At 38.2% G+C, this 27150-nt stretch overlaps 1 protein-coding gene across 1 annotated transcript in view; it reads right to left on the bottom strand.

Moving 5' to 3' along the window:
• Positions 1–10789: 10789 nt before the first annotated feature.
• DHRSX (dehydrogenase/reductase X-linked) overlaps positions 10790–27150 on the bottom strand; it is a 135450-nt gene continuing 119089 nt past the window's right edge. Inside the window, exon 7 of the mRNA XM_026035363.1 lies at positions 10790–11237. Within this exon, the coding sequence (XP_025891148.1) occupies positions 11040–11237 (198 nt within the window). The 3' untranslated portion in view covers positions 10790–11039. The remainder of the gene's footprint in view (positions 11238–27150) is intronic.

Below are 27150 nucleotides of genomic sequence, written 5' to 3'. Positions count from 1 at the left end.
CTTTCAAGATCACCGTGTGTATTTTTCAGATGTGCAGAAGGGCTTGCAAGAGAACTTTTCTATTATTTCCCACAGCTATACCAGCTGGTCCTGTGAATGATATAGACTGTCTCAAACCACTCATTCTCAAACCACTGAGAGCTACAATAGATATTCATCTAAACCACACAAGTAATTGTCAACTGTGTTTTGCAACTTGGTATGCATTTTGGAAAAGGTATATGAAAAATACGGCAACAGGAAACTATTGTTTTGACTAGAAAATGAGAGCTGAAAAGTCGAGCAGCTGCAGGTAATCAGCATCAAAAGCTGCTGCTGTGCCATTTCCGAACTGGCATTTCAGAATCGGCAGATACATTTTTTCTATCCTGCCAGCTGGAGGCTCTTGGCAAAGTGGTTATGTTTTTTAGAAACTAAATAAATTCATCTTTCATATTTTTTTCCCCTGAGTTTTGGATTGTACCTCAAGAGGTTAGATCTAAAGCTTTTTATCACATCTGACTAACAAAGGACTTATTAAAAATGGAAGAGAGCACAAGAAAAATAGAAAGRAATACATATGTTCATCTGTATTCAGAAAATCGGCTGCTTTTTGAACATTTAAGTGTTCTGAATTTATGTATTTTATATTCATGAAAATAAACAATTTTACATTGGCATACAGTTGCCCCTTCAGCTTATGTTTCCTGTATAGAAGAGCAAAGCTTTCAGTTGTCTCATAACACTATATTGCAACAAAGTACCTGGAAATATCTGTCTCTTCTATTTATTTAGAGGGGAATCATTCTCGCTGGTCTTCTTATAAAACGTTATGCTTCTATCCTTATAGAGTTTTGATATATGATTTGAACTTGTGATATGTGATCATTCATGAYCAACATGGGATTAGTTTGGGTTTCATGTTTTAAAAATGTATTTTAATATCCCTAGCATTTTCCTCTGTAAATTATGCAGATGCATTAATTTTCCAATTGAAAAGTACTGAAAAGCAAGGCTTAAAGGTTTAATGAGGTTTCAATATACAGTGCTGGTTTGAGTTTATGRCAGCCTCTTTCATGCAGAGCGTTTATCTTGATCTTTATTTTAAATACATTTTARCCCCCTAACTTGCTCTGCAGATTTTACCCACCTGGATGTGATTTCATTATCCTGTTGTCACTTGTCCCACATCTGCAACTCAACACACTTTGACTTTAAGTCAGTATAACTGACTTTAAATCAGCTAACTTTAAGCTAACGTTTAAAGCTAACTTTAAGTCAGTAAAGCTGACAAATTTCAAGTTGAAATTTGAGCACATGCTTAAAAGMAATATACTGATTAAAATATTCTCAAGCACAAAGTTTTATTTGCTTTGCTGAACTGACCTGATGCAATGTCTAACTACAATGTCTCGAAACAGCTGCCTTCAGGAGAATTAGTTCATGTAGATGTACAGCACTTCAGTGAAAGGAAAAAACTACAAATTTAGACTGACCTATTACCCAGATCTGTTGGGTATTTTATAATAATATAGAGAGAGTTCTGAGGATAAAAAAAAAATGTAAAACCACTTTGACAAGCTTTTGAATTTAAAAATTATTGTTCAGATCATGATGGTCAGCCTACCTGACCTCAGTTATCAAAACAAAATCAAAATCATTTTCCGTGAATTTACAAATAAATTAAAAAGATGACACTTCAAAAAGAGCAACAACCAGAATGTGACCTTTTCAGCTACACTGAAAATAGCAGCCACTTTATGTTACCATCTACTGTGAAATTAAGTTTGGACAAACATAGAAATTGAGAGTCCTTAAGGACACACCTTCTACCAGATAGGCCCAAATTTTCCATGTCCAGTGAGCTTAAGAGCTACTCTTGAAGGGCTATTCAAAACTGAGATATAAATATCTTCCTTGACGAGTTTAAGACTCGAGTAATAGCACTTTCCTTTTTTATTTTTTTTTTTCATTGCATTCACCGCTACCTCTTATTTTCTTTTTATGCAGTCTTCATAGCTGAAAAAGTGCATGAAGAAGAGAAAGAAGATCAAGCCTACCTCTTCCATGCTACYTCATCATGGACTCCAGGAAGATTTCTGTGCAAAAAAAACTCTCCCACATTTTAAATTTTCAAATCATCTATGTCAAAATAAAAAAAAAAATCTTTAAAGCACTATTTCTTGTGGAATTTTACATTCAGAACAGCATGAGAGACATGTCTCTCATTAAGGTCTCATCTTTGACTTTGTATGGAATATTTCATTGCAAAATGCTGCGTCATCTAAAGCGAAGCAGTATGGGGAATAACAGCCATAGTGATCCACATCACTTCAAATTTGAATACTATATTTCCTCAGTATTATAAAAAATAAGACTTGTTATTTTTCAAGCGTTGGAAAATCTAATATTTAAAATGTTTAGTAGTTAATGTTTCCATCATCTTTTAAAATCAAATGTTTCTATTAGACCATTTTGGTTTTCCAAAGTAAATACATCAAAATTCCTGTTGTGCTGGAAATATTTGCAATTTGACTTTTTGCTCAGATGCAGTATGACAGCTGTCCTTTCACTATTTCTTGGAGAATGAGATGCTAGAAAAAACACTTTCTGTTCTAGATAAATGTCATGGAACGAGTCAGGAGGGTGAGTGACRCAGTGCACTTCACTCATAGAAAAGGAATAGTAATGGGTTTTATTGATACGGAYAATGATTTCAAGAGATTCTGTGGCAAGGTCACTTATTATTTATTGCATGGAGGTTCAAAGTAATACATAGAATTACCTAGGAAACCCTCCCTTTGAGTCACAGGTTTCAGATTAATCCCCTTTGCTTTCCAAACTCCTCTGAGAGGAGTCTGGGTATGGCTGGATCCAATCCTAGCCCCAGACCTAGTGAGCGGTTTATGACTAGGAGATTTTGTGCACAAAGTAACTTTTGTTTAGTAAAGTATAGAAGTTCAAAAAGAGAGAATGGTGCTATAGTGACTCACCACGAATCCGTTGCGGCAAGGATCTGTCACCCCGAAGGGTATCCTTGAGAGGCATCCCTGCTCATGGAGAGATCCTGGAGTGTACCCTGCTGCCATGCAAGGAAAGCTCAGCAGGYTCTCGGGCTGTCCCCATATTTATGAGGTGATTGACTTGTAGTCATTCTTTCTAGTAGTCATTTTTGTAGTCATTCTTTTCATTTTCTTTTCATTGTTTTCATTTTCATTTTTCATTCTTGTAGGCATTCTTTTTTTTTATGAGATGACTTCCAGTTGGTGTATGCCCAATTAGCCTTATCTCCCCATCAGGATGCAGCCATCAGGRTTGTTATTGATGGGRAAGAAATCAAGGAAGCAATTACCAGGATAAGAGGATGTCACTGGTGGTTAACACCTGAACAGGGCTATGTGTGAAAAGTCAGGCTGAGCTGGGGAAGGAGCACAACAGTCACAGTGAAGAATAATKATAAATTCCTAATAGAGATTCTACATTAAATAGATGTGGTACCAGGTGGGGTTTAGAGTCCCATGAAAGTGGTGGTAATTTTTCTCCTCTTAAAGAGGCAGAGAAACTGCAAAAYTGTAGCCTGAGTAGAGTGCCCTTCTTGTGTTAAGACATAACAAGGCAGGAGGGAGTTACAGTGTCATGATCAACATTACTATACCCAGCTGATGTACAGTAAGAAATCTTGTTTCTGTCAGCTTTGAAAGAAATCTTTTGACTGCAYGAGCATAGACAAGCTGTATAGGAGGAGAAAAGAGCGAGGGAGAGGTGGGAAATGAAGATTAAGAATTAGTATTACACAAAAGAAAAGTTCTCTGAAAATCTAATCGGCTTTTCTAAATCATTGCTAGAGACAAGATTTGGAGCCAAGCTGCTGAACTGTGAGTACTGTGCTGAAGCCCTGTGTAATCGCACAGGATCACCACACTTCACAAGTGCATAGAAATATGCATTTATGCAGCTAACCCTGTTGGGATGAGAGAGAAACATCTTCYGGGTGCTTCTGTCAGAGTGATAAATAACAGGAGTAATTTTAACAGAGTATCTTGTGACTGATTTTGTGAAATCAGTTATGTTCCAAATAAGGCAGGCCATGGTTTGCTATTTTATCTATGGCTTTAACTGCTGACCTGTGGCATGTTTTCATGATGTCAGTGCTCCATCTCTCAGTGAGAGTTGCACTTCTTGACTCAACAGCTCCCAAATGCTCTCAAACACTCTTCACTGCAGATTTAGGGCCGTAACTGTGTAAATAAATCACAGTAGAATTGTTCAGAGATCTATTAGATCATACAACTTTTAAAAAATAGTATGTGCTTCATTTATGGGGTAAGAGATTTTATGAGTCTGCAAAAGATCTGTAGAGTCCGTGAAGCTGACCTTCCCTACAATCCTCTATGTTCTTTCTTGGGTTGTAGGAACAGAGGAAAAAAAAMTGATTAATAAAGCTATATGACTTATTTATGATAAAATCTGAAGTCTAGAAAGGAGGAAGAGTGCTGAAAAAAATAAATCAGATTCATGAAGAGACAAAATGATGTAAAGCAAGAGTTCCAAAGAAAGATACAAAAAGTTTAATTGAACTATGTTATCCAAAAATGTTAAGAGATTATTTCTTTTCAGCCATTTCCTGGTCACCTCGACTAGGATCAGAAACAGAAGTTCTTCAGCTTAGCAGATGAAAGTACAAGATCAAATAGCTGGGAGATGAAAAACTATTCCAATTCATCTGTGAAATRGAGCTTGGGCCTTTAAAAAGGGGGCAATTTATGTCTGGAAAAACATATCATGGAAAATTTTAAATGAGGACTGATGGCTGATGAGTAGAAGAGATGATCTTGTTCTAACGGGAATTAGATTATCTTTGCAGCAGATAAATTCTATGATTGTTATGACACCTTCTGAGCTAAAAAAAAAAAAAAAAAAGGAGTCCTCCCCGCCACTCTCCTCTGAAATAAAGGCTTAATTCTTAACCAGTTTGATTCCACATAGATTTGGTTGAGCCAACAAATGCTTGATACTATAAAGGCACTTGACACTTGTTTATCTTAGGCTACTTGTCCATTTTTCCTCACCAGATGATCAGGGAGAGAGCATCTTCAGCATGTACCTCTGCTGAATTTTCACACCAAAATAAGTAGGAGGAATGGTCCTGCAGAAGTGTTTCACTCCATGAATACAGGAGCTTAGCTGTCAAGCTTAGAATATCCATTTTGCTTTCTGATGTTTATTTAAGTGAGATGAATGGCAGTCTCTGCTCTCAATATCCTAAATCAGGGGAATGTCTGGACTGCACATTTTTTAGAGCGTGGTCTCTCTTTAGACTGCACATTTTTAGAGACAAAAATAAGCCCTTGACATATAGTAGCTTAATAGAAGCATAAAGGAGCTTTAACTCCAGAGATAATGTTCTGAGGCATGATCAAATTTAAATTACACAATTTTTATAGCTTCTTCTGCTATTAAGTTACATGTCTCTCTACTACAACCCTGGGATGTCTCATTAACTTCAGCAGAACTATACAATGTAGTTAAGGGAAATCTTCTGTGCAAATATTTTACATTAACTTTCTTGAATCAAGTCTTACTTTTCTGTAAACTGCTGAGATTATTTTCAATGGAAGTTTGTGGAACTTCTTCTAGAGAGAGTCCAGCATAGAGCAACAAAGATGATTAAGGGACTTTTCCTATGAGGAAAGATTAAGTGAGCTGGTCCTGTTTAGCATAACAAAGAGAAGACCGAGAGGGGCTCTGATCAGTATGAACATGTACCTTGAGGGGAGAATGTAAGGAGGATGAGGCCATACTCTTATCGATGGTGGCCAAGGGGTAATGGGTAGAAGTTGAAACACCAGAAGTTGCATCTCCATATGAGGAAGAACTTCTTCACTGTGAGGGTGACAGAGCCCTGRAACAGGCTGCCCAGGGGGGTTGTGGAGTCTCCTTCTCTGGAGGTCTTCAAAACCTGCCTGGATGCGACCCTGTGCCACATGCTCTAGGTGTCTCTGCTTGAACAGGTGGGGTTGGACTAGATGATCTCTAGAGATCCCTTCCGACCTCAACCATTCTGTGATTCTGTGATTTTCTTCTTGAAACGAACACAGGATTATTTAGTTTAGTTATGATGCAATTCTTACAAGGATTTTTCTTCCCCTTAGGAATTGTTAAATAATTCTTAATTACATGTCAGCCCTTGAAAATATGCAAGCCATTATGGACTACATAAAGAATTCTATTAATCTSGGCAATCAGGGACAAATCCTGGTACCAGTTTCAGAGAAAGCAAGATAAGTAATAGATAAAATGCATCTGYTTTGTTGTGACCTTTAACAACAATGCTACTCAAGGTCTTTCTCTGAATTAATGTAGTGCAAAGAGAGATGAAAATGCTATATTTGTTGGTCTATAACCTTAGGATAGAACTTAAAGCTGCTTACCATCCTGACTATGCTTGCATTCTGCCTGTGAATAAGTTACCAGTTAGGAACTTAGTTTAAAGCACATTAAATATCACTGAAGGAGTGCAATAGTGTAATGGTGGCAGGGAGCAGAGGCTCTCAATCAGTCCTTCACCTTAAAATCATTGGTTTCAACCTAGGCAAGTGGTTGTCTAAATAAGTGATACTCACCACTATTTTCTCACTTTTTTGGTGACTCTTGCTTTGCTGTGTGAAAYAAATTCTTGGATTGAATCCATTTCCAAAAAGGATCGATCCTAGCAAGAGGAAAGGAYTGAAGCAAGAAAGCTAACTTCTACATGAATCCAGAGTGGCAGAGACAGTCCTCTGCCACTGATGCAGCTTTTTCTCAGCAGTGCAATGGACTTCATGTTCTGCACTGACCTCTTCAGCTCCTGCAGATCAATCTACGCCCTCAACCTTTGCCCCCTTGAAATCATGTCTCGAAATCATGTCTTGGGCACCACCTGAGACATATATTTTTAATTCGTCTGAGACAAAGCCTTTGTGTTAATCTTACGAGAGTATGATTTTGTCTCTCCATTGTGGCAGCTTGTGCATAGGCAATGTCATGTAATGAGCAGGGACGGTCTAACACCAGAGCTGTACGAGGGCCAAAGCTTGCAYGAAGATAGCTTCTTCAGGATGAGTATTTTAACATCTGCCAAGGGTCATCATTTTGGGCCAACATTACTGTGCATAGGAAGAGGCAGCAACAAGCCTGAYGTCAGACAATAAGCTCCCCTGTTTCTATGATATACCCACTTCTCACTGTGCACTAAAACATTTGATAGTTGTGCAAAAATTGAATGGTAAAATTAATAATTTTTTTCTGTGTGTTGCAGAATTACAACTTGCTCTCTTTAATGAACAGCTGAAAGCTTAAATATTTATAAAACATCATTAYGGAAGTGTGGCTAGAGGTTCCACAGTTAAATCAATTTTGTGCTTAAAGCAAGGATTCAGCTGCCTTGTTATGTGTGAATAACACAGTGTATTCACATGCAAATTATGGCACTTATTCTTTCAGTACATAATCCATTCCCACTGTTTACAAATGAACTAGTAATTAATGTTGAAAGTTAGCATTTCTCCTAAGAAATTTAGGGCCCTGTGTCAGCAAACTGTTTATTTCCAGTTTAAGTTCACTGTTTAATAGCATTATCTCATCTCTCATTCCTAATAACTACACTCATTGTAATACTATATATAAGATTACTTTGAACTGTCTTTTAAAACAAGTCATTTGCTTTCGTCCTGTTCAAGGTTAAAGTTTTATTTTTTGCAGGAGTAGAAAAATAAAAGAATATATAACTAAAATAATGGTTTGAAGTGTATGTTTTTCCTTTCCTTTCAAGGGCAATAGAATCAGACCACAGTGGCCCTTTGTCTGAAGCTGTTGTTTCTTTTCATGACATAATATTTGAACAGGTCCATTAGTTTGGGGTGCCTTTTTGTGATGTATTTCAAGCCACCTAAATTTTTAAATTAAAAATTACTCTGAGTGTTGTGAACAATGGGCATTTTCATATAAATAGAAGTGCTATCACTTTGGACCTGAGGGACAATCGAATCATGACTTCTCTGTGACTGATGTACTTTGCTTAGGAGCCTACCTGGCCTACTTGCCCTTTATAGCTAATGAAAACAGATGGCTATCTTCAGATATCAGATCTGTGTGTTCCAATATGTAATTACTCTCATAATCTCTTTTCTTGTTGGAAGGTTAATTCGTCTAACTTTAACAATCTTATTTTCCTTCTCAAGGTTAAAAATCTCTCCAGTATTTGTTCTGTATGCCTGCACCTACTGCAGATACTCAAGCCATCTCTGAACTGTGTCTTCAGTGAACCGAAGCAAAGGTCTTCTCAGACTTTCAGAAATCTGATGTCCTTGAAATGTGAAAAAGAAACCAATTCCTAGTATTGCTGTGTGCAAAGCTAAAATCATTTACTTATTTCTATATGTTATATTTTTTTCCTAAAACATATCCCAGAAATCATGTTGGATTTTTATAACAATGTTACAAGTTACAGGCACTTTCTAACTACATTCAATTTTGCTGAAGACAAAGACATATCTTTATCACAGGGTTGACAGTTTACTGCTTTTTTTTCCTGAGATAATTCCTTTGGAATTAGCTCCAATATATCTTCTTGACATTGCATCATTTGTAGAAATCCATGGATTCAAGCTCCTTTTTTCTCTCACACAGGCACAATCTCTGTTCTCACATGCCACACTTCTAGTGTTCTTAAAACAGCTTTCACTGGACTGAGACCATTAACTAATTGGTTCAGATTATACTGTGAGAGTGACCAGCTCTCTTAGTTGTTTACTATTTTACTAGCCCCTGTGTCACTTGAAACCAGTCATGCAAATACTGTGTGGCTTTGATGGAGTTAAACCCAGAGATATTTTTGGTTTGATCATCTAATTTGAGTAATTCTAGATATACTTCTAGCAGCAATGATGTTCTGTGGGAATGCTATGGCAACGTCAAAATGTTGGCTTTCTAGCAGACTTACTGCATCCTGTGCATGATCCATGAATAAACAGAGGAATTTAGTTCCCAGAGTGTCAGTCTAGCATATTTCACAAGCACTAGATTCATATACCAAAAAGAAAAAAAAAAAAGAAAACATGTTAATATGATCTTTTCAGTAAGATGTGATCTCTCTTTCAACMAAAAGCCAGAGATAGTGAGGTATCAGAGTCCATAACCTCAAAGGACTTAGATTGGGGTTCAGGGCATAGCAACATATTCATATTTCTTCTAGTCCATTCACAGTGGGAGAACAAGACAGTGTTTACATTCCCAAGTTGGCTAACCACTGATTTCCAACCCCCCAAAATAACTGTAAGCTGTAAGTCCAGCTGTGTATTTCTCCCACTCTCCATACCTTAAAGGAAAGAAAATGAAATAGTACCTACAGGAATAAAGTGCTTTTTGAGTCCACAAATACAAATAATGGCATGAGAGCAAGGTGGAGCTCAYTCCACTTGCAGACAGAGTTCAGACTGTCTGGTCACATAGTCTGTGTTGGAAAGCTTCTTTTACTGAAGACAGATATCTCAAGACAGCTTCTAACCTTGACTGAAACTTCCAAGGGAAGTTTTCTATTATTATAATAGTTTATTGCTTTTGCTGTTAAAATGTAGTGACTATCTTGAAGCCAATTTTATCTGTCAGTTATTTGAGCTTGTGGAAATTTAAACTATCATCTTCACAGCAGTGCATTTCTTTTCATTCTCTATTTCATGCACATAATCATCATTCCTGAAGCTTCTTTTGGCACACATAGGCGGAGCTCCCTGAACTATATACATTAAAGCATGTTCAAAGCTATCTGCATCTGCACACTCCCACACTCATAACAGAAATCTTAGGGTTTATCAAAGATAATTTCATTAAAAAATCAGCCTCACACTTTGTAATAGTGCAAAAAAAAAGCAAATCATCTGTTAAAAATTATTGGGAAAGAAATAAACAGCAACTCTTCAGTGTGAAAAAGAATCAATTTAAGTAGGACAGACTGGAAGTCTCCCAAACACTTAGCAGTGTGGGATTCTTTGTTCTTTCTTCCAAATCAAGAAATCTAGCTTTGAAACTCACATGAACCGGGTTCAAAATCCAAGAAAAAGAGGTGATTCTTCATGCATCTGGCAGTAAAGGATTTTTCAAAGGAGCTGTGGATGCAAGTTTCCATGGGTTCAGAAGAAAAGAGAACAAATAGGTAAGTAGAAACAAGATTTGTTGAATTCACCAAATAGACTACATCAGGATCAGAAAATACTGAAAGTAAAATCAGCTGAAAGCTGTGAAACCACAGGATGAAAGCATTATATATGCTCCCCTGATCTTCACTCCTTCCTAGTGTATCTACCTACAATAGGATAACTGCACCCTCTGCCAAAATCCATGTAGTCATTCTTATGTTTGACCCATTCCTCTTTCTTAGGGTTCTCCTTTAAAGTCTCTTCCATCTGAAAACATCCCGTCTAAAAATCTTCCTTTTTTCTTCTTTTTTTTTTTTTTTTTTTTTTTCTGATCTTCACTTAAAACCTTTGGATAAAGGTTGACATATAAAACTAATGTCATGATAGAAACAGCATAATTATCATGAATGTCAAATGTCTGAATTAGAACAAGCTGACATTCATTATAAAGTGTCTCAAAGATTAATGAAGCTTAAGGAAAGAAGATGTAACTTTTTGAATTGATTAAGAAAGAGAGAGCCTGGCTACATATACCAAGGTGGCTTAAGCCCAGCATGCCACAGGCACAGCACATTGACCAGGTAAGGTCTGCTCTTGTTGGACAAAAACTGACAACTCAACTCTGCACAAGGTTAAAGATTGTATTTTAATCACAGACTGAAACATAATGATTTACAAAACTGATGGTTAGATTTAAAACCAACCACGTACACCTTTGGGAATATTCCCCCCACACCCTAGCAGATTAGGGGTTCAAGTGAAGAACAGAGCTGTTCATGTTTGCCTTTGGGACTTAACAGTGATTTCCAGGATGATGACTGATGCTGCAAGAATTCACCTAAGATGCTTGTCACTATATTTCATTTACCCAGCTGGAAGTGGCTTGGTCTATGGAACTCTGCTGGATTCATCAGAAATCCCAACCATCTTGCAGCTTTCTGTCCAAAGCCTTCTCTGCAGCTCCTCATCATATGTTACGTCAGCTGATTTTGTCCTTTCCTCATTGTAAAGGTAGCAAGCACCAACTCCTTCCATCTCAGGTGATACTGCTGCATAGATGCTTGTAGAGGCTCCTTCCTCTGGAGTCTGCAGAAAACAAAAATGAATTCAGGTGAGACAGGTACAATGCAGGAATTATGTTTYATTTTAAGATCTTAGCAATGACTGTTTCCCTAGTTTTGCACCACATTAGGCAAACCTCAAAATGGCAATGACAAATATGTCACATAACTAACTGCCTAAGAACAGTTCATTTTTAGTAATACACCTTAAACCCACAGAACCAGTATATGGAAAGCTCTGGTTCATTTCGAAGAGTCAGTTAGACAGACCATGAAAGCTAATTGGTTTATTTTTCACAGTTAGAGCTAATAAATCCAAAAGCAAACACAAAAATTAATATTATAGTGCTATTATGCATTTTGCAAAGATGAAAGGCTCTGCACTCTGCCTGAAGAAGACGAAGGTGTAGACTGTATGCGCAACGTGCTCATTGTAACTGTATGATACGAGTAAAGCACCATGAAGTCTATGACAGCAAATTAAGATTCTGCCATCCAGTCCAAACAGGCAAGTAAAACAAGGAATTCTATTCTACACAGAGCATAATTATCAGGCTCCTGCAGTGTCGGAAAGGAAAATCGTCCAAGTTTTATAATGTATGATATAACATGAACATTAAATGAAAATGAATAAACGAACAGCTCAGAGAAATAACTCCCCTCATCCAGAGGATATCCAAAACACTTCTATTTTGGATTTGGGAGCATAGCACAGCTACTGTTGAATTACATGTTATTATACCAATAACATTTTTTTTCTTTCATTAAAGGACATATTTGCAACACAACATTCGATATATTTTCTCTTTATCAGTCATATAATTGTGATCAATGCCTAGTAGATAATAATGTGTCATTTTACAACCTTTGCAATATTTTTCTATGAGTCATTAACAGTAAAATGCTTTGTCTGCTGCACCTGACAGCATATCTATCTCTGAAGTACTTATTTCATGAATAAGTTCTGTATCAAACAGATTACTCAGTACCTAAAAAAAAAAAAAAAAGAAAGAAAACGAAGAAGTCATTTAAATCATTTGAAGCTTTTTTTTGTGTCAAGTCTGGCCAAAATTTAAAAAGGAACAACTGAATCTTCTTTGTTACCTCTACACAACAAAGTACACYGTACAACACAGTCTACTGGTAACCATCAATTTTTGTGGTGTATCTGGCGCTTGGTAAATCTCCCTGTCCTACATCAATCAGAGCCATGTCAAAGCCCAGGACAAGGCACCGTGAGCMGAGCAGAGCAGAGCGCAGCGGCCCCTCAGCACTGCAGAGGTCTAGTGGGCAGCTGGGAACCCACATCTCCATCCCACAGTAAACCCTTGCAGATAGATCCCTTTGCCCCTTTGCCACCACTTACTCAGGTAGTTAAAAGGAAAGGATTACAACTAACAGTTATCAAAACATTTGACCTTCAATTCAGTTGTAAAAGTTACAAAATAATCAAGAAAAAAAAGAAAATAGAAACAATGCAAGTGATTTTCCAATTTACCATGAAAAGCTTTATTTCCTACAAGAGAAAAACCCCTGCATGTAAATTACTTAATAAGCAGCTTATCCCCACTGCAACACTCCCACACACAGAGTTCTATGTTCTGGTATAAATGCTCCACCAGCTTCATGTTAAGTCCCTGCCCAATTGTGTTTAAGCTGAAGGAAAACCTAYTGATGCCAATATAGTACCACAATTCCCACAATGGCCATAGAATAACTATCTTTTATTACCAGTTACTGCACAAAGAGAGCATTTCATTTTCCAAATACTATCTAAAGAAATGTAATATCAAAAAAAAAATCAAGATATCAGCTAGTGAGAAGGAAAAAAAAAATCAGCCTCAAGTAACTTCTGGATTTTTTTTTTATTATTATTTTAAGAAGATGTCTATACTATGAGAAACTATCTGAAAAAGCAGAATGCTTATTCAAAGACTCCTTTATGTTACTTTACTACCTCATTACTATTACTTTACCTTACTTTACATTAAGAAAATTAGTGCTCTTCACATTCACCATACTATCCAGTATCATAAAGATATGTGCTTTGCAGGATCAGGATGACTGTAACTAAAGTGACTTCTTTCTCAGCTAAATATCCTGAGTGGCTGTATCATTATCAGTTATGATGCAATATGAAATATCATAAAACAGTAAAGCAGAAGAGCCATGAGCAATATGAGGCATTCGCATTCCATGCAATTTATTCTGCTTGACTGAAAGAAGCCAGCAGTTTTTAACGTAGTGCTGTACTTTAATTAAAAATCTAATGACCTAGTTGAACTATTATCTCATGTGATGCTTCACTGGACATTATGTTCCTAAGTTCAACAGCAATCATGAACATTCAAGCATAAATGAAACATGTCAGTGACGCCAACCACATAAAAGCAGCCCATAACTAAAATACTTCTAAAAAATGTGAAGATCTGCAGATAGACTTTGTGTAGTTGTATTTGTCCTTATAAGCCTGWATTTGTCCTGTACAGCCTCACAGCCTGGTCTATACAGATCTTCCTCCAGCATCAGAAACATCATATGCAATTGCTATCTGATGGGAAGGATCTCCCAAGATATTCAGACCTTAGCAAGATTTCTGTTTTTTGATATTTCAAGTTTCACACCAGAAGGTGTACATACTGTGTGTAAGGAAATCAGAGTAGAGGTAAAACTAGTAAGATTTTTTTATTTCTTTTCTGAATTTCATTAATTTTCCCAATACTATTTTAAGGGGCTATCAGCAAACACCAAGAACATTGCTGTGTATCTTAAAGATGGTGATATGAACGGATGTGAATGGACTTTGAATATTGCTGTTTGATGGAGTTGGACATATAACTAAAAACAGGCAGTGATAAAACCAGTGGAATGAGAGAAACATGGATGATTATGCTGGAACAGCTTCCCTCACAGCTCCCAGCCATTCATCAAAGACTGGTGAGATAAGAGCATGCTGTGTATTAGCTAACCATGGCAGGGACACGAGCACTCCTCTTGCTATCCCCCTGAGATATAGGACTTGACACAGAGAGATGGTACAGACCATGATCCGGAGGGCCGTYTGCTGGATGGAGAAGAGCATGGCTACACTAACCTCATATGAGGAAGGAATAAAGCAGGGAAAACAGTTTTCAGGGCTGTAAAAACTGGGTTACTCCATGGGTAACTTCCTGTTAAAACATGTTGCCATGAAGAGATGAGTTTCCAAGAGATGTAGAAGCCTGCTGTTCAAAACGCTAGTAAGCAGAACAGGTACGCCAGGATGATGGAGGAATGAAAAGAAAAAAAAATGTAAAATAGCCAGTCCTACAAAAAAATTGCTTTGCAAGCTGCATGCCAAAACAAAGTATCTACCTTAGGTTCTTCAGTGGTGGTGCCACGAGTTTACATAAAGTAGATGGGAAAATAAATAAATGGTATTTCATAGAATATGCTCTAAATGCAGAGGCATGCAATGCATTAAAAATACCATTTTAAGATATTCCCAGCGCCTGACTGATCCATTTACCTTATACAAAATCACATTACTAAGAAGGCTGCTATTTTCATTAAAATATCAGAATGTACTTTTTCTATATTTTTTTTCTCTTTCTGTATCTGTTAGAGCAGCAATCCTGCCTTTTGGGTACTGTGATTGCATTTGTGATGCTGCCATCTTGAGAGCTGCTAGAAAAGAGARTTGGGCAGAGAGCAAAGAGAGCAGGGAGCATCTGGCAAAGAGAGACCCACACTGCAGCTGCATTTTGAGGGGAGGGAGTAAGGGGTCAAACRGGTAGATGTGCACCTAGGATTGCTGGGCATGCTAACAAATGGTTTAATGCTGAGAAAGAAAAAGATGTTGAAACATGCTTATTCCTTCAGTTTGTAATGCAGAATATATTAAGAATTGGTAGAATGCCCCACAACTGCAATATTAAGTTGTTGGCTTGGGGACACACATCAATGCTAGTTTTATAATGGTGGCCCTATCAGTATTCTATCACAGAACCACAGAATGGTTGAGGTTGGAAGGGACCTCTAGAGATCGTCTAGTCCAACCYYYCTGCTCCAGCAGGGACACCCAGAGCACRGGGCACAGGGCGGCATCCAGGCGGGTTTGGAAGATCTCCAGAGATGGGATCCTATGTTTTGTAACATCCATTAAGTCATGCACTTTCCAGTTACKCTGGGAAATCCACTCATGGTTTGATGAGTTAAGTGCTCATCAGTTTTGGGGAGGTTTGAAGTAGTTGCTGTGTGTGTGGCCTCTCTTTTTAAATGGATGAGCTTCCGTCATACTGTTCCTGGATGGAACAAGGAGGCATATCACTACCTGACCATATGTTTTCCAGGTTCCAGACAGAAATACAGAGCAAGCACTATAATAGGTCATCTTTTGGGCATGTATTTCAGGTGCTTTTGCCAAATCCTTTTAATTTTTAAAGATTGGGTCCAGATTCATAACTGATTTTACTTATTCTAACATTGTTTTGCAAATGATCATGTCCTTCCAACTTGCCTCTGGATTAAACTACTCTAAATTTACAACTCTTTGGAAAGGGGAAATATCATCTGGGATCTCTGAACTGTAAACTTACAACTCTTTGGAAAGGGGAAATATCATCTGGGATCTCTGAACTGTGCTGCATATATGCACAGTGGGGCTTTGCAATAAAAACGAGAACATGAAATTGCCATTACTTGGTACAGAAAAGTCTTTTATCTACTTGTTAGCAGTTAATGGAAACGTGCCACCCAGTCACTTAACGCACTCTTTGGCACTCAAGAATAAAGACAAACATGGAATAGTTTGAAAACTGTCAGGAATGGAGTAACTGGGATTGTGTTTCCATAAATATGAAAGCAAGCAAGCTTGTGATAAGCAAATTACTTGTGTTCCACAGAGCACTGATTACTATGATCTGTGACCTACCAAATAATTTCAAAAACAGGCCACTTTTGGATGCAAGATGCTCTAAGATAAAATAATGAGCTGCTGCTCTAATGTCACAAGCCCCTTGATGAAGATGTGAGCTAAAAGTTCAAACAGATGAAATACTGAATAATAACAAAAAGAAAGGTTAGAATGGAAACTGTTATGCAGATATCAGGACATGTCCAGAAACCTTTGCTAATAATGTGGTAACAGCTGGTTTCAAGTCCAGATAACATCTGGCCAGTACAAAATGTCAGWTCCCTAGAAAGACTAGAAAGACAAAGCTATAGAAAGGTCTGCAGCAAGTTTATTTATTTATTTATTTTAGAGATCTCTCTGCTTTCACTAAAGCCACTCTGTTTTCTGTCTGCATTCTCTCTGTCTTTCTATCTTTTTCTATGTAGTTCACTGTTCTATTTCTAGTTTCTGCCTCAGCTGCAGACCAAAAAGAGATGAAGGTGTTTTATTAACTATACAGTTCTCCCTAGTGACACAGTCAGCACCATCAAATTAATTTCTCTTAATGACTAACTCAGAGAAAGTGAATTCTTTAACAAATTCATTTCATAATAAAAATCTATAGATATTCATTTTTAAAAGAGACATAGAAGTAGAAATGGCTTAGTTAAAATGTGAACCCTTTTCCACGACAATATTATACATGCAGAGAAATTATTTTGGAATCAAAGTGATTAATATATAATAAAAAAGCAACAGTGGTGAATTAAGGGAATAAGGCAAATTTCAAACCAAAAAAATGCCACAATGTTGAAAGAGTGAGAGTTTTTAATATGAATAACTTATGTCTATTCTGGACAAACGAGAGTAGCTTTTCTCTGAATGTCCTAGAATGAGAGCTAGAGAATAGAAATACAGGTAGCCGTCAAATAGCAGTCTGTGACCATGAAGAGTATCAAGTCCTGAATCTCTACTACACTCCATTTTGAAACCAAAGTTATCGGAAAGAGAATTCTGAAGAAATTAAAATGGAGAAATTGAATGATTTTTAGTCTCCTGAATTTCCAGTATCCTACCTGGTGGGCAGAGAGCAGGTAGGTTCCCTGATGCTGGTTCTCAAAGGTGCCTAATGCTGGTTAGATGGATGATTGTATGGACAGCCTGGCACACTGAGCCCTGCCAGGCATCTCCTCAGGGACAGAGAGGCCCAGGGACAGAGGAACTATCTCATCTTCCTATCAGCCACTGTGGTGGATGGTTTGGGAGCCTGGAGTCACCAGATCTCCGGAGCAAAGGAAGCATCCCCAAAAGACTGCGAGCTCTGCCCTTCATCCAGGGAGCACATCAGGCTTGAACACCACATTTCTAATCAATCTTTTGATGGAGTCAGCTGTGGAAGGTTTCACTTAGTTTTGTGTCAAAGCAATGCTTTCTGAGAAATGTGTTTTCTTGGAAAATTGCCAAGCAGGTTTTTTCTGAAGCCCTCTAATGGATCTTCTGTCAAACTCAGAACATGAACAAAGGTTTACTGAGGACAGATGTGGCCACAACTCCGAACCTACCTCTTCCAAAGYAGCTGCTTTGATCTAAACAGGATATCTTGAGTTATCTCAAATAGTGTATCAAATGCCACCTTTATGAGGCAGCTGAATCAAGCCCTTTTGGGTGGCTGGCTGAAATGTACTTTCTCAGCCTCACAGAAGACATCACCATTAAACATTGTGCTTAATGTTTAAACATTAACCTTAAACATTAAGCTCACCTGCAGACACCCAAAAAAAAAAAAAAAAAAAAAAAAAAAAAAAAAAAAAAAAAAAGTAGTTGCCTTAATTTCAAACTGAATCTCACTTTTACTTAGAAGTACTAGACATCTAGCCCCAGCTATTAGAATGAGGAAGCTCTGTTCTTCCATGGGGAAGATCCATACTTTGCATTTTCTGAAAAAAAAAGGACTAGAGGAAGAATGTTTAACTTCCAGCAACTTTCAAAATAGAAAGAAGAATCCAGTTTTAAGTGACTGCTTCATTTGAGTTGGATTTGAAACTTAGGGTCAAATTCATTAATCATAGCTCAATCCTTTGTTCATTTTTGTCAAATGCACTGGGAAAGATTACTTTGCCTAAATGCTGTTTCCTAAGCTCCCTTTGCAGCAGACTGCGATAAGTTCCAATTGAGAACTACGATATCACTGCAGCTACTAAATTATATTGCACTTGTTACTTTACTCAGCTCAATAATAATAGGCAAAATTTGACAAATAGGACCCTGTTGCCCTAGACATTGTATAAACATCTAGTCAGAGACAGTCACTTGCCAGGAGAACATTCAGTCTCTGGGAAATAAGACAGGCAATAACAGGATGTAAAAGGCAGGGAGAGTACACGGATTTCACATAATGCTCAAGTCAGTTATGGGAATATAGCACTCTGTCTGGCTAACTAGGCCCCTGAAAAGCATAATATTCTATTGTGGGGATGCCCAGGACCCACCACGCAGTTAAATCACTCAGAATTGTCCTGAGTATCTTCATATAATCTGACATTTTCTGCAACAGCTCTATTCTTACACAGGCAAAAGTRATTTTCTGAAGAAAATGGTCAGGAGAAGAGAATGAGGAAAGAATACTACCCTCCTAAGTCAGAAACCTTATGCCTTATGTGCTAGGCTGCGATGTGTTTTCTGTCTGCCTTGTCTGTATGCCATATGCCGTGTCTGTAAAATAAAATAAGCAATTCATTTATTTACCATCAGTTCTATGGCCCTAATTACAAAGTCACGTGAGCAATTCAATATAATTTTCTACATTCCTCGATGTAGGCTGATCTGTCATTAAGTAAGAATACTTAATTACAGTTTAGCATTCATGCTAGAAATATGCTAAGGAATCCTCCTGTTATTTATATTAACTATGCAAGGCTTTAATTCTACTGAGTTTTGAACTATCATTACTATCTGAGAAATATAAACAAGAGCATAAGACTGCTCCTCCCCACAGTAAAGCTCTTAGAGGGGCTGCCTCTTTGGTTGGTAACTGCCGGAACATCTGCCTCATTTAATAATGTATACTGGAATTCTTTTAGTTGACAGCATAATTTAAATATGAATCAAAATGTGAAGGGATTAAAAGAAGACTTAAAAGAAGACTTAAAACAACAAACAGCCATGAATATTTTAGAGATTCATTTTTCTAATGAATTATCTTTCACCAATATATGAGTCATCTTTAGTTTGCTGAATTCTTTCAAGTGATGTCAATTATTGGCACCAAAATGGTTATTGGATCAAAATGAAACAACACAGAAAAGCAAACTCAAGTGTTAATATGGTAACTGGATTCATACCAGTCCCAGTCAGCAGGAGATGCAGAGAGGGTCCAAATGCTGAAGACGATGCTCCCAAATATGCATATTTCTGAAGAATTAATTTTCTTACCTGCATACACAGGCAGTATAAAATATCCCTGCTGGGTTTTGCTAAAAATAGAGTTTTTAAACGTAAGATATTTGGTTATTCTGATGTGTAGCCCCTAATGTTGCCTTTATTCATTTACTGTTTAACATCTGACAAATCACATTGTCCATATATCTTGTTTCCTCTTCTATAAAAATGGGAATTGATACTTTTATCACCGATGTCACATGTTTGCTCTGAGGTCTGTTCATTTTCTGATGTTTATAAAGCCCTCTGACCAGATCTGGAACTCCTAAATATTTAAAAGGTAATTCACAATGCATAAAACCTTTAGGAGCTGCAACTAGATCAAAAAGTGTCCATCAAGGACTATATATAGACAAAAATGAATAATGGAAAATTACACAGGCCAGTGGCAGTTTCACAAGCAGTTCCCTTTCACATTTGTACACAAGCTGCCACCCAAAAGCCCATTTTCTGGGCTTCGTGGGTTCTCCTCCTTGCTCAGCAAGCACCAGGGTGAGGAGATGGGCTCCCGGCCTAGCTTTAGGCTTGGCCTCTCAAGTTCTCCTGCCTGCGTTGCTGTGATTCCCTTTCCCTTCCCTTCCCTTCCCTACTGGCCTAGGGTGGATCCTGTGGCGGTCAAGTGAATCCTCAGTACTGGAGGCTACAAAGCAGCCCATTCCCAGCACAGGATAAGAGGAATATCCAAGACTACTTATCCTCTCCCTTTGCCTCACTCCTGGGCTCCATCTCTCTTCCACTGACTCTCAGCTTTTCCTCAGGAAAAGTGATAATCCCGCAGAGGTGGCGTTGGCTAGAATTAAGGTGCTTCAAACAGTTCTTAAAGTATGATTTAGCTCTGTCTGTGCCTTCGGTGATCTATTTTTCTATTATCAACAGAGTGCATTTAAATTATTGTGCTTTATTTGCAATATTCCCCAAGTTAAGCAGAGTGGAAAAGCCAAGGAGGAAACTCCGACCTTAAGTCATATAGAAGTGGTAGGGAGGGATGAGAGCAAATATATATTTATTAGAATTTCACTTGCTGGCAATTTCAGTATATAATCTATAACCTTAAGACAAAAATAAACAAGCACAGGGGTTAATTTAGGTCGATTGTTAATGACATTCTCCCAAAGATTCAAAATATGAAGAACGGATTTATCTTTTATATATTTTTTAGTAAAAGAACAGAAATGTCTTTAAGAGTGGCTCAGATTTGCTAATCCTGTCTTTCCAACAGATTCATTTAGCAGAATTCATTGATTCAATTAATTAATTACACATTATACATCCCCTGTTCTGACAAGTATAATAACATGTCCAATAAGATCAAAGTATTTCTGATTAAGTAATAAAAGCCCTGCAAAATACCAGCTCTCTTCATTTTAATTCTACTCATATTTCAACTGAAACAGCTTGTAAAAAAAAACAGTAAGTAAAAAAATTAGTCATCTTGTAAACAAAACTACTATTTCCAATTTTCTTTCACAACAGAAAGCAAATGTCACAGATATATTCTTAGGCCGTTCAGTTATGGAGCTGTCTACATAGCTTATCTTCTCAGTTACCAAAGAGAAATACTAAATTTAAAGTTGAAAGCTATATTTGGTTGCAAATCAACATATTTTAATGCTTGCAAACCCATCAGAATCAATCTGTTTTTAACAAAATAAGTAACTCCAAAGAAAAAATGCAAATGCAAAGCCGGACTGAATTAGATTATTCAAATCAAACTTTCTGTTCTGTTCTCTGTTTAATCTTAAATCTACCCTGAACTCTTAAATGTACTCCAGGGAACACCAATGGTTTAAATTCAGAAGAATCAAAAAGAACATGTTAAACTTTAGATAGGCAAATATTGTCATTTATTTCAAAAAGATTAGTCACCTTTCCAAAATTATGTCAGTCAAGATCTGAGGCATAATATCTTTTACAATACCAGCTCATGATAGACAGAGGAAACACGAGCTCTCAGCCACGCCAACCCTGCCTAAGATCTAAAGTGCAAGCAATAAACTTCCCTCTGGAAAACAATTACTCAAGAGTTTAAACTAAATCATGTTTAATCAACATCATTCTGAAAGAATGGTTGGTCGCTAACTGTAATACAGAGGGGGATATTAGCCTAAGGAGAGGTGATCAAGTCATTAATTTCCGAGGGGGCAAGAAGGAAAACAGAAGATGCTTCTTGCCTTTGGAGCAGAAAAAATAAAGCAGGGAAGTGGGGTGTACTGAAAATTGTACTACTACTATTAAGATGTAAGTTTTTACTGTCCACTAAARTTGATAATTTTAATATCCAGAGTCATTTTTAAGGTGCTTTGTACATCTGCATTTTGGAGCCATTAGTCTGTGAAGAATGACTGCCCTGCAAAGGCAGCAGCTGGCTTTGCTGGCACAAATCCAGCTCCTGATCGAGTTCCTGCTTATTGGACCGATGAAAGAAGTCACAGCAGAAGTACTGTGCTGATAGACAGGTGAAAAGGTAGACACAGTCCTGTGTGAATGACTAAACCTACTTTAGCAGAACTGACTGTCCTGGTTCATGTCTCAGGGAGAGCTTGTTCAAGCACCAAAATGAGATCATCATCAACAGTCAAACCTCATGATGAACAGTGAAAAGAAAAAAAAAAAAGAGAGGAAAGGAGAGAAGCATTTAATTCTTTTCATATCTGAAGTCTCTTGTCAACTTGCCATTAAAAAAGATAAAGTAGAATCATAGAACCATAGAATGCCTAAAGTTGGAAGGGACCTCAGAGGTCATCTAGTCCAACCCCCCTGCTSACGCAGGGTCACCCAGAGCACATGGCACGGGGCTGCATCCAAACGGGTTTTAAAGATCTCCAAAGAAGGAGACTCTACAACCTCCCTGGGCAGCCTGTTCCAGTGCTTTGTCACCCTCACAGTGAAGAAAGGTTTTCTTAAGTTCCTGTGGAACTTTTGGTGCTTCACTTTGTGGCCRTTTCCTCTAGTYCTWTCGCTGGCCACCACTGAAAAGAGGCTGCCCCCCTCCTCCTCACYGCCTCCCTTAAGGTATTTRTAGACACTGATCAGGTCCCCTCTCAGCCTTCTCTTCTCCAGGCTGAAAGTAGTGGAACAATAATCTTATGTCAATAAAATCCCCTAAAACTTTCATATGCCTTTCCTTTCATTGTCAGGTAGCTCCTGTCTCTACACAAYGCTTCTGACTGGGGCTCTATACACYAAACTGGTTAAGGGCACAGGTAGCTGCCAGCATTATGCCCTGGCATCCTGTGCGGAATAAACCAGAGCCTTAAGCTTGCAGAATTATCAATACCCAAAATAAAAGCAATGGACATTAACCTTTTCATTTAACTGCCTCAGGAGAGTTTCTATAGTGCTTGTATAGCTTTTTGGTTAAAAGGTTAGAGTAGTTGCTTAGAATGGGAAACAAATACTGTGAGGTTTTGTGGTTCAATAAATACATGTTGTGGACTCATCTGCTGCTGAGATAATTTGCTTTGTTTAGGGCACTGGTATTGAACTGTGCGCTTTAGTAATTCAATTTCGCTACAAACCTACATTTTCCTTGAAATTCCAATCAATGAACTAACCCTCTTCCTGCCCTGTAACGCACTGCAAACAGCAATGGTGCAGATTATTAAACTGTTGTTTTCTGAGAAAATTTCCAGACAAATTAATGCAGAACCGTGCTGTGGTTTAGTAAATGCTTTTAGATCACAAAAATAAAGGCTGAGATTGGAGCTGAGGCTGGAAGGCCAGCGCGGGCCGTGTGAGCCAGGCAGGCAGCCCTTTCGCAGTGCTCCCTCGTGCTCCCTGCAGCTTGCTTAGCATTCAGCTCTTCACCTGCAAGTCTGCACAGATCTGCAGCCGCCTATTGTTATTTAATGCGCACTTCACAGCAGAATTGAATTGTTCCAATCAAGATTAGGCCTCCGTTTCTCTAGGCGGCACGCAAAGCACATTTGCAGTCTAAACTCTCACCCATTTTGCTGCCTGCTCTTTCATTGTGCCCTGTGCTCACAGGTAGCTGCAGCTCCTGCTTCGTTCCCTTTGCCTCCTCCCAAATCCTTTCCTCACGCCAGCCCCCATCTCAGTGTGCAGAGCAGTTCTCCCCTTGCTGTTGCCCCCCTCCTTGCTGCCCACGTACCACATAAACTACTGGGTCCTCGGTGGCTCCCTGCTCACATCGCCAATGTATTAAGAYGGCCCTTTCAGAAACCCAGACAAACTAAACAGAAGCCTTCAAAGGATGAGCTATTCTGGCAGGCTGCTTTTGTGGTCTCTGGAGCAAACAGCAGCAGCAAGCCTGACAGTAGGGAGAGAAGAGGAAAATATTAGCTGAAAGCTTGTCAATACCTTGACCCAGCCAGCTCTGAAAATAAAGAGGGGAAAAAATAGTACTTGAGGCAGCGAGTCTGCACACAGTGCCAAGCACACAGCRGAAAACAAGGCTCTGCTTAGGAAAAGCAAAATCACAGGGGCACAGGAACCCTGGAGCAACAGTGCGGGGCAGTCCCGGACACAGGGGCTGCAGGAGAGCGCGGCTGGAATGAGTGTCACGGTGCTGGGACCAGCAGCAGCAGCTCCAGCCCTTCCCGGGAATGCACCGCTGCGGCAAAGCTGCGAGTGGGCGGATATGGGCAGTTTGGAGCTCCCAGGCTTTATGCAGAAGCCAGAGCTTCCCTGACTGCAATCTTTTTATATAAAAAATAATCTAAACATTTGGGGCTTACTAACTACATAAACTCCTTACTGGAGAACCCATAACCCATAACCCATGACCTTTACTTTGAAATCTGTGTTCAATAAAAGAGGATTACAATTGTTTGTGATCTTTTCAAAGCTTATAACTTGGCTGTGGGGGAAAAAAAAGCCTTAATTTGTTTTTGTCTGATCCCTAATAGTCCCTGACAGGCTGCGAAACAAATAGTTTTAATTATTTCCTCCTTGCTGAATTTCTAGTTCCATCATTTAATCAAAAACGTAACATATTATCTATTACACTGAAATCAGCACAATTAGGATTGTGCTGAAGGAAAGAAGAATCATACACTAGGAAAAATAGGAAATTAAATTAGCGTTAAACTGTGACAAATATGTCCATCCTATTATAGCTCTTTCCTGAGAGAGCAAAGTGTTTACAAAATAAATAAATAAAAGCAAAGGTTTTTCCATTTATCCTGGGACTTAAGGCAATTAAAAATGTGAGTGTTGTCTCTGCAATTAAAAAGTATCCAAAAGACTCCCTTCAGTTATTAATGAACAATACACAGCTCTTGCACATTGGTGCAAAATAAATGCTAGTTATTTCTCTGTGTAGGAACCACTGATGCATGAAAATAACTTTAGAGCTAATCAATGAGTAATGACTATATTTCAAGAATAATGCTCCATTTTGGGTGAAAAAAAAAAAAAAAAAAAAAACAAGGCTTCAGTTCATAAACAATTATTGACACCAATGAAGAAAATGAATCAATGGCCATAAGAAATGTGCATGCTATTTAAAATTTCTATCCTCATATCTGCCTTCAATTCTTGAACCTGATGTATTTTTTCCTGCAATACTGTGAATTTATTTAAGTCTCTAAGAACAGTACAAAATGCAAAAGCTGGGCTGCTTCTACTGCATAAGACTAAAATACAGCAAAGTCATGACTGTAACTGGCATTCAGCAGCATCTTCAGCTTGAAGATGATCCCAAATGACTGGGACATCTCCTTTTACCGGTCTTGTATATTATGGTAGGATTTCAAGTTTTTAAAGTCTTCCTAGCTTCTTCTTTAATATGTAGCAGTTTATTGCTTGGCATTGCTTGGCTTTCAAGTTTTTAAAGTCTTCCTAGCTTCTTCTTTAATATGTAGCAGTTTATTGCTTGGAATAACTGGAACTGCATGAAATGGCCAGAGCAGGAGGCCTCAATGCCTGCTGAGTCTCCCTGGGAGATAGATTTGTTAGTAGCTCCTAAAATGAACTGGTGAATTCCCATTGGCGTAATTCCGCTTATACAGCACTTCACTTTGTGTTTAGTGCCACCTCAGTACAAAGTAAGGGGAAATATAGACTAATTCAAGGTAGAAATCAGAATTCTCCCCTATTCATGAAAGGGACGGAATTTCCCATTGCTCGCATGTGTTAATGAATACGAGMAGATTTACAAGGCAAAGGAGTTAGCTTCCCAGGTTTTTCCATCTCTCACATTTTTTCTGCATTTTCAGCTTAGATGTGACTGTTTCATAGCCTGAAATGGTACATCTTTAGTTTAGAATTTTAATAGCACATTATTATGCTTACTTGAGGATAAAAATCTGATCTATACTTAGAAGGAGAACAGACAACTTCATGCTTTCAATCAGAGCACAACTACTTAGCATCTGACAACAGCTACAAGAAGCATCGGATCCGAAGGAGAGTTTTTTTGTGGGAGAGATACTGGGGAGAGTGAAAAGAAGATGGGGCCAGACTCATCTCAGTGATGCCCAGTGGCCGAACGAGAAGCAACGAGCACAAACTGAAAAACGAGAAGCTCTGTCTGAATCCAAGGAAAAATTTTTTCACTATGGGGTTGACTGACCACAAGTTGCCCAGGGAGGCTGTGTGTTCTTGAAGACACTCAAAAGCCACCTGGACAGGATCTTGGGCAAGGTGCTGTAGGTGACACTGCTTGAGCAGGGGCTTGGACCAGACAACAATCAGAGATGCCTTTCAACCTCACCTATTCTGTGATTCTGTGAATTTCAAAGGAATAAATACCTAACTGTGACTAGGAATCATCAGATCTGGGGGTTTTGCAGAAAAAAAAAAAAAGTATTTTTAACCATTCGTAAAATATAAAGGAGAAAAGTTGGTTGGCTTTTTAAAAATGAGGTGTATTCCTACTCTAGTCTAAATTAATATTAGAAAAGTTTTCAATTATCTGTAGATGACCACAGCACAAAAACATAATTTCAAAGACAAATTTGAAAGGGACACAGCACTCAGCTATACGTAAAGCAAATGCTTCCCTCAGCAGTAAATGGATTCAGGAGCAAGCTATGTCCATGACGTGCTACATGAGCCATGAAAGCTCACTGACCGCTGCTTCTTTTAGTTAGAAATTAGTATTAGAAATTATAAAACAACCTGAAGATTTTTTCCTCGTAAATCTCATTTACAAGTTGTACCGAAGTGCTCACACTAGTGGAGTATACTTCTGTTCTGGAAAGGAAATAAAATCTAGGTTTTCTGATGTCCTGTGATAGCTTCTGCATGAAATATGTACTAATATAGCTATATCCAAACTACACAGATTGAGGCAGGCACAAAGAAATGGAACTGGGAACATAACTCAGAAGATACTGGTATTATTTAAAAGTAAACATTAATATGTATTTATGATGTGAAGAGCAGCAAAGGAAGCTGCTGTCACAAAGCATGTCAGCCTGAGCACCCTGCACAGCCTGCTCCTGGGTTTAAGGTTCAATTTAAAGAAAAGGTTACGATCATTTATTATCATGTTCCACATGTTGACAGGGAACCAAACACTCCATTTTTAATCATTAAGAAGCCCCATGAAAGAGTATTTTTCAACACTTGCACTGAAGGTTTGCTGATGGCTTGCCAAATGCACCATAACTCTCTCCTCTCCTCCCATTCAAAAGTATATTAAGCTGAAGATAATTGCAGG

This window comes from Nothoprocta perdicaria, unplaced genomic scaffold (genome assembly GCF_003342845.1).
Source record: "Nothoprocta perdicaria isolate Ctin4 unplaced genomic scaffold, notPer1 scaffold_159, whole genome shotgun sequence".
In the NCBI taxonomy this organism is placed as follows: Eukaryota; Metazoa; Chordata; class Aves; order Tinamiformes; family Tinamidae; genus Nothoprocta; species Nothoprocta perdicaria.
The sequence above is the reverse complement of the archived record's forward strand: the minus strand, read 5'-3'. Positions and strand labels throughout refer to the sequence as shown.